This window comes from Eleutherodactylus coqui, chromosome 8, assembly GCF_035609145.1.
Source record: "Eleutherodactylus coqui strain aEleCoq1 chromosome 8, aEleCoq1.hap1, whole genome shotgun sequence".
Lineage (NCBI taxonomy): Eukaryota > Metazoa > Chordata > Amphibia > Anura > Eleutherodactylidae > Eleutherodactylus > Eleutherodactylus coqui.
The window spans coordinates 148,048,920-148,057,125 of NC_089844.1; the positions used below are offsets into that span (position 1 = coordinate 148,048,920).

An 8,206-nucleotide genomic window follows, 5' to 3' on the forward strand; every position below is an offset into this window, starting at 1 on the left:
CTCGCAGGCTGCGACTCAGGGGGGTCTAATACTCACCTGTCACCAGCGTTTCGGTCCTCGCGATGGTCTGCAGCTCTGTTGCAGGCTGTAGCGTCCTCCTCCACGCCGACAGAGCATTGCTTTCTGGATGCAGGGCTTGAATGCCCCACCTCCAACAAGCTAATTCTGATTGGTTAACCAATCACAGCCATTCAATCTTTTTTAAAGTGTGAAAAAGTAGCAAAAAACAAAAAGACTATTACAATTTGGTATTGGCATAATCGTACTGGCCTGTACAATGACTTTATTACATTGTGTATACTGCTCAGAGAATGCAGTGAAAAATAAAAATAAAAACATGCCATAATTAGATTTTGTTTATCTTGGCCCTAGAAAAAATGAAATAAAAAACGATCAAAATGTTATATGTTCCCAAAAATTAGATATATGAAGACTAGAATTCATCCTGCAAAAAACACGGCCTTCTGGAGCTCTGGCAATGGGAAATAACATGAATACGGCTCTAGGAATGTGGAGACACAAAAGGAAACCTTTAAGAGAGAAAAAAATGTTTTAAATGGACATAAAAAAACAGTATAAACCTGGTATCGCCGGAATCGTGTGACTCAGAGAATAAGGTTATCACATTATTTATTCTGCACGCTGAACGCCAGAAAAATGATGTCCAAAAGACAAATGGCAGAATTTCTTTTTTTTTCCCCCCCAAATCTCCCTACAAGTTTTTTTTACAAAAATTATACAATACATTATATACACCCAAAAATGATGCCATCAAAAAGCACAACTTGTCCCGCAAAAAACAAGCCCTCATATGGCCGTGCCAATGGGAAAATGAAAGTTATGGCTCTGGGAACGCGAAAAATTAGTTGAAATTAAATGATTGTCCCATTTAAAACACCTGCCCTGGTGGGTCTGACAGGGCGGTAAGAAACCGGCCACTGAAGGGGTTAAATGTGGCCTCAGTGTAAGGAGCACGAAGATAAAACATTCCCTTTTTGTAGTAGAAACACAGCAGATAAAGCATTTTCTATAACTTAGGGAGGAAAACATTAATAAAACTGAAAGATAAAGTAATGTTCCTAAATGTTGTGTGAATGTGGCCAGAAGCAGAATAATGGCGTCACTTCAGCTCTACGGCGTCACATCTCACACCGTGATATAAGGATATCCATATAGTGAACCTGCAGCTACATCTGTCACCATGGCGACAGCATTAGTGACCGACCAATAGGATCGCAGCATTGGTGTTTGAAAGTCTTCCAACTGTCACTTGTGCTCAGTCTGTTAGAGCTCAGCAGTGAGTGACGACGGACACCCGCACGTTTCTGCGTGATCTCAGGTAATGGAATGATGTCTCTTCTATATATTAAGACAGTGTTTCCCAACTTTGGTCCTCAAGCCCCCCAACAGGTCATGTTTTCTGGATTTCCTCAGTATTGCACAGGTGATATGATTATTATCAGTGCCCCAGACATTCCAACAGGTGTTCTTACCATGGGATATCCTGAAAACATGACCTGTTGGGGTGCCTTGGGGACTGGAGTTGGGAAACACTGTTCTAAGGGGTTGTGCCAAGTTATAAAGTTATCCCAAATTATCAGTGGGGGTCCGATTGCTCCATTCACTCAGGGACTGACCAGAACTGTGTTCTTGGGATCGGTGGGTTTCCCAGCAGTCGGGCCCCCACTGATCATAAAGTTACCCCATCCTGTGGATCCTGTGAAGTGGGGGCTCTTTATAACTTGGCACAACCCCTTTAATTCAGAGTTCTAGAAATTTCCTGCTGGCTCTGTTGTATTATTTCCCTGTAATGTCACCCAAAGTACTTGTGGGTGGAGCCGGGGCGGTTATGTAATGAACATATATTTATCTCTATACACGGCTTATTTTCTGGGGTCCCATATTTTAGATGTGTTATGCATAGGGGGTTGTAGTCACTTTCACAAAACTTCTGGGGGAGTTCAAGGATCTCTTTTAATCAATTGGCATTGAGCAGCTCTCCTACTCCGACAACAGTGGGGGTCCTGTATACTAACATGATCTGATTATATGAGGATAGCGCCCCCTAGTGCCATTCACAGGGTTCCCTCCTTTTCATAGCACAGACCTGCTGGTGATCAGTTGATTACATGGATCCTGCAGCTATCACCAGGTGACTGCCCCCAGCAGGATTAGTGTAGCACTACATGGTGCTCATGTAAATAACTGGGCGTCATGTAATACAGGGTCGCTCAGTCTAACAGAGCAGGAACCCATCTTTAACCCCTTGAGGACACACATTATTTGCCTCTTCATTTTCATGTTTTATGTCTCCACCTTCCAAGAGTCGCAACGGTCATATATTTTTTTGTCACTTTTTTTTTCTTGTGGGACGAGTTATAGTTTTTAATGTTACCGGTTAATGTACCAAATGTCCTGAAAAACTGAAATAAGTACTGAATATGCAGCATAGCTGTGTATATATGAGTACTCTGTATATGCAGCATAGCTCTGTGTGTATATATGTACTGTATATGCAGCATAGCTCTGTGTATATGAGTACTCTGTATATGCGGCATAGCTCTGTGTGTATATGAGTACTCTGTATATGCAGCATAGCTCTGTGTGTATATGAGTACTCTGTATATACAGCATAGCTCTGTGGATATGAGTACTCTGTATATGCAGCATAGCTCTGTGTGTATATGAGTACTCTGTATATGCGGCGTAGCTCTGTGTGTATATGAGTACTCTGTATATGCGGCATAGCTCTGTGTGTATATGAGTACTCTGTATATCCAGAATAGCTCTGTGTATATGAGTACTCTGTATATGCAGCATAGCTCTATGTGTATATGAGTACTCTGTATATGCAGCTTAGCTCTGTGTATATGAGTACTCTGTATATGCAGCATAGCTCTGTGTGTATATGAGTACTCTGTATATGCAGCATAGCTCTCTGTGTATATGAGTACTCTGTATATGCAGCATAGCTCTCTGTGTATATGAGTACTTTGAATATGCAGCTTAGCTCTCTGTGTATATGAGTACTCTGTATATGCAGCTTAGCTCTCTGTGTATATGAGTACTCTGTATATGCAGCATAGCTCTCTGTGTATATGAGTACTTTGTATATGCCGCATAGCTCTCTTTGTATATGCCGCATAGCTCTCTGTGTATATGAGTACTTTGTATATGCCGCATAGCTCTCTGTGTATATGAGGACTCTGTATATGCAGCATAGCTCTGTGTCTTTATGAGGGCTCTGTATATGCAGCATAGCTCTGTGTGTATATGAGTACTCTGTATATGCAGCATAGCTCTGTGTGTATATGAGTACTCTGTATATACAGCATAGCTGTGTGTATATGAGTACTCTGTATATACAGCATAGCTCTGTGTATATGAGTACTCTGTATATGCAGCATAGCTCTGTGTATATGAGTACTCTGTATATGCAGTATAGCTCTGTGTATATGAGTACTCTGTATATGCAGCATACCTCTGTGTATATGAGTACTCTGTATATGCAGCATACCTCTGTTTATATGAGTACTCTGTATATGCAGCATACCTCTGTGTATATGAGTACTCTGTATATGCAGCATGGCTCTGTGTGTATATGAGTACTCTGTATATGCTGTATAGCTCTGTGTATATGAGTACTCTGTATATGCAGCATACCTCTGTGTATATGAGTACTCTGTATATGCAGCATACCTCTGTGTATATGAGTACTCTGTATATGCAGCATAGCTGTGTGTATATGAGTACTCTGTATATGCAGCATGGCTCTGTGTATATATGAGTACTCTGTATATGCAGCATAGCTCTGTGTGTATATGAGTACTCTGTATATGCAGCATAGCTCTTTGGATATGAGTACTCTGTATATACAGCATAGCTCTGTGGATATGAGTACTCTGTATATGCAGCATAGCTCTCTGTGTATATGAGTACTCTGTATATGCAGCATAGCTCTGTGTATATGGGTACTCTGTATATGCAGCATAGCTCTGTGTATATGAGTACTCTGTATATGCAGCATAGCTCTCTGTGGATATGAGTACTCTGTATATGCGGCATAGCTCTGTGTATATATGAGTACTCTGTATATGCGGCATAGCTCTCTGTGTATATGAGTACTTTGTATATGCCGCATAGCTCTGTGTGTATATGAGTACTTTGTATATGCCGCATAGCTCTCTGTGTATATGAGTACTCTGTATATGCAGCATACCTCTGTGTATATGAGTACTCTGTATATGCATCATACCTCTGTGGATATGAGTACTCTGTATATGCAGCATAGCTCTCTGTGTATATGAGTACTCTGTATATGCAGCATAGCTCTGTGTATATGGGTACCCTGTATATGCAGCATAGCTCTCTGTGTATATGAGTACTCTGTATATGCGGCATAGCTCTGTATATATATGAGTACTCTGTATATGCGGCATAGCTCAGTAATAATGTATTGAAAGACTTTTAAGAGAACTTTTCTCACCACTTTTTTCTTTGTGCTTTGGATGTGATGCAGATTATCAGAGACAATGTGGACTACAGAGCCCAGCAGCTTCGGATTTGGGTCAGGTAGGACTCTTCATTGTCTTCCTCATCTGTTCTCAGGGATACCTCTGCCAGGGCAAGGACTACGGGTAGGCAGGGGGCAAAATAACCCATGCAAGAGGGCTCTAGGGTACACGACATATGTTTTGGCCCAACAGCTGCCTTCGTCTGCGGCGCCCCCTTGCATTGGTTATGTATTTTTATTTATAAATGTTTTATTACTATAAAGATATTGTTTTATATTATGGTGTGGTAGGTGTTTTTCTTTTTCGGTTTTATGTCTTGTTGTGTAGCCATGTTTAGGGGTTTGTACATTAGATTGTATATATAGTCAAGTATCCTGCTGGTATACCTTCCAATGTGTAGGAATACACTGGGATATGTTGCTTATAGGCTTCCAATTTAATAAAACATACAGATATATTTTTCTGTATATGTGTGTATATTGATTTGTGTTATCTAATATGCTATTCCATGCCTCAAAAATGGTACTGCGATATACTGACCCAACAGAGGCTGAGGGGAGGCTTTTTTGCTCTCTGTTGGGTTAATGGATCCTGATGGATATGTTTGGCACATTTATATCTGACTGATGCAGTGAGGACACAAGGCACCCTGCAGTTGTGAACTTGATCTTAGTGGTGGGCTCAGATTGCAGGAGATGGCCCATCTGGACAACCGCTTCTCCATAAAATATTGTCCCGGGTATAGGTAATTGCAGCGGGTTTGGATATTGAAACTGGTGACCATGTAGTACAGGGTGGAGATAGAGAGAACAGATGGCTGCTAACTGACCTTTATCCGTCACACTCTGAGCAGCGAGCAGGTTACATATATTTGCCAGTTTTGTGCCTCTTCCTCTACATCCATGATTGAGCTCATTATCTGCTTGTTCTCTCTCTTCAGCTTATGCCAGCGTCACGTCGGCGGAGGAGTTCCGACTGGTGACGAAATGTATGCAACTCCTCCCGTCCCCTGCCTTCAAGAAGGAGGTGAGTAAACGTGCCAGCTATCATGGTGTGTATATATGTATTCACCTGAGCACATAATGTACTGATCCACTGTCTTTTAAGCGCCTCATGCCAACAAACCCTGAAGCCCAGAAACAATATCGGCCAACTATTAAAGAAGTCATCAGACCAAGACCAACAAAGGCAGAGTTGGCACTCCGAGCAAGAGCAGCCATCGCTCGCATGCTGTGTGAAGGGCTGGAGGATGAAGACGAGGAAGAAGAGAAGAAAAAAGATGAGGAAGAAGAGATGAAGGAGGAAGGAAGAGAGGAAGAAAAAGAGGAGGACATAGAGGATGAGGAGGAAAGAGAGGAAGAAGATCTTGAGGATGAGGAAGAAGAGGACCAGGAATCCAGCAGTGATGTTCCATCTGACCCACTGAGAGGGATTCAGGACCGGTCACTGAGAAGAAGCAGGATCAGGCAGCACTCCATCCACCATGGCAGCCCCCGCATGTGGGGCAAGAAAAACATCATGTGGACGATCCTGCGACGCACCCTCCACCTCTGAACTATTGCAGTAACATCAGCAATAGTAAAAATAATATAATAATATTTATAATAGTAATTATAGTAAAATAAATAAATTAATAGTAGAACAATAAAAATATCAGCAATAATAGTAGGAAGGGATTTGATCCGGGGTTCTAGGACCGATCGCCTTTTCCCGGGGTCAAGAAGGAATTTTTCCCTGGTCACCAATTGGCTGAATGTGTCCAGGGTTTTTTCGCCTTCTTCTGGATCAATAATTGTAGCGTTAGGGTTAGTGTAATATCACTCATAGTGATTAATGGTTTCATAGTACTAATGGTTTCAGGAAACGCAATAATTATAAAAAATGCTTATCTTCTGTATAAACAATGTAATAGTAATAATATTAGTATAGATAGTATAACAGTGTAATAGTAATAAGAAACAATAGTAATAATGCTGTAAAATAATATAATAGTAGTTTATGGTTTATAATATAATAATATTGAGGAGTAATGATATTAGCATGCAGGTAATAATAGTGTAATACTAGTAATTAGGAACAATAGTAATCTTAAAATGATAATATAATAGTATTTATAATATATTGATCCGGGGTTCTAGGACCGATCGCCTTTTCCCGGGGTCAAGAAGGAATTTTTCCCTGGTCACCAATTGGCTGAATGTGTCCAGGGTTTTTTCGCCTTCTTCTGGATCAACAATGTTAGGGTTAGGTATAGTGTGATATTAGTAATAGTAGAATATTAGTAGTATTAGCACAAAAGTAATAATATATTAGTAATATAAATAATAGTAATAATACTCTTAAAATCATAATATAATAGTATTTATAATATAATACTAACTAGAAATTTGGTAATTGCGTGAGGGGCTTTGATCCGGGGTTCTAGGACCGATCGCCTTTTCCCGGGGTCAAGAAGGAATTTTTCCCTGGTCACCAATTGGCTGAATGTGTCCAGGGTTTTTTCGCCTTCTTCTGGATCAACAATGTTAGGGTTAGGTATAGTGTGATATTAGTAATAGTAGAATATTAGTAGTATTAGCACAAAAGTAATAATATATTAGTAATATAAATAATAGTAATAATACTCTTAAAATCATAATATAATAGTATTTATAATATAATACTAACTAGAAATTTGGTAATTGCGTGAGGGGCTTTGATCCGGGGTTCTAGGACCGATCGCCTTTTCCCGGGGTCAAGAAGGAATTTTTCCCTGGTCACCAATTGGCTGAATGTGTCCAGGGTTTTTTCGCCTTCTTCTGGATCAACAATGTTAGGGTTAGGTATAGTGTGATATTAGTAATAGTAGAATATTAGTAGTATTAGCACAAAAGTAATAATATATTAGTAATATAAATAATAGTAATAATACTCTTAAAATCATAATATAATAGTATTTATAATATAATACTAACTAGAAATTTGGTAATTGCGTGAGGGGCTTTGATCCGGGGTTCTAGGACCGATCGCCTTTTCCCGGGGTCAAGAAGGAATTTTTCCCTGGTCACCAATTGGCTGAATGTGTCCAGGGTTTTTTCGCCTTCTTCTGGATCAACAATGTTAGGGTTAGGCATCTTAGAATTAGTAATAGAACAACATAGTACGCTGATAATAACAGTAACCTTATGATACTAGTGATAGGGTAAAAATGGTCTAATGATTCTAGCAGTAGTCTGATAGCTTCATATAAAACATAATAGCGTTGGAGTAACAATAGCATAATAGTAATAATAGTGATGGAATAATAATAGAATGATAAAACTAGTGATATTATAACAGTGATAAGAATACAGTGTAATAATACTAGTGATATAATAAAAGTATATACTGGAAATAAACAACCTTAGAAATATATCCTGTGTGCCGTCTCGTTTATACTAGTAAGAAAGAAAGATGTGTGAGATTTGGGTAAAAGGGGCCTTTTTTTATCTAGAAACAGTGCAGCTCTTGTCAATGTGTTGCATCTGGTATCACAGCTCATGCCCAGTCAGACCCATTATTCCCATCTCATACAAACTGTTTAGGGAGAACTTGACCCTTCCTATAAGCACCATAAACTAAGACACATGCTTATAGGACGGGTGCGGCGGAGTCCGGGGATGTAATGTATATACTCCCCATTCCCACGCTGTCGCACGCACTCCACTGTTCTC

The 8,206-nt window shown here is 39.9% G+C and overlaps 1 protein-coding gene across 1 annotated transcript; it reads left to right on the forward strand.

Annotated features, from left to right (window-relative positions):
- Nucleotides 1–1,261: 1,261 nt before the first annotated feature.
- Nucleotides 1,262–7,760, forward strand: LOC136577615 (splicing regulatory glutamine/lysine-rich protein 1-like). Its single transcript, XM_066577537.1, has 4 exons — nucleotides 1,262–1,339; nucleotides 4,520–4,572; nucleotides 5,455–5,540; nucleotides 5,622–7,760. Exons 2-4 carry the CDS (start codon nucleotides 4,533–4,535, stop codon nucleotides 6,066–6,068), a joined length of 573 nt encoding a protein of 190 aa, XP_066433634.1. The 5' UTR covers nucleotides 1,262–1,339; nucleotides 4,520–4,532; the 3' UTR covers nucleotides 6,069–7,760.
- The last annotated feature ends 446 nt before the right edge of the window (nucleotides 7,761–8,206 follow it).

Excerpts from the sequence above, each read along its gene's own strand:
- LOC136577615 (XM_066577537.1), top strand. The coding sequence starts at position 4,533 with ATGTGGACTACAGAGCCCAGCAGCTTCGGATTTGGGTCAG. Across the intron at positions 4,573-5,454 it reads CAGCTTCGGATTTGGGTCAG|CTTATGCCAGCGTCACGTCG; the intron begins GTAGGACTCTTC and ends CTCTCTCTTCAG. Across the intron at positions 5,541-5,621 it reads CCCCTGCCTTCAAGAAGGAG|CGCCTCATGCCAACAAACCC; the intron begins GTGAGTAAACGT and ends CTGTCTTTTAAG.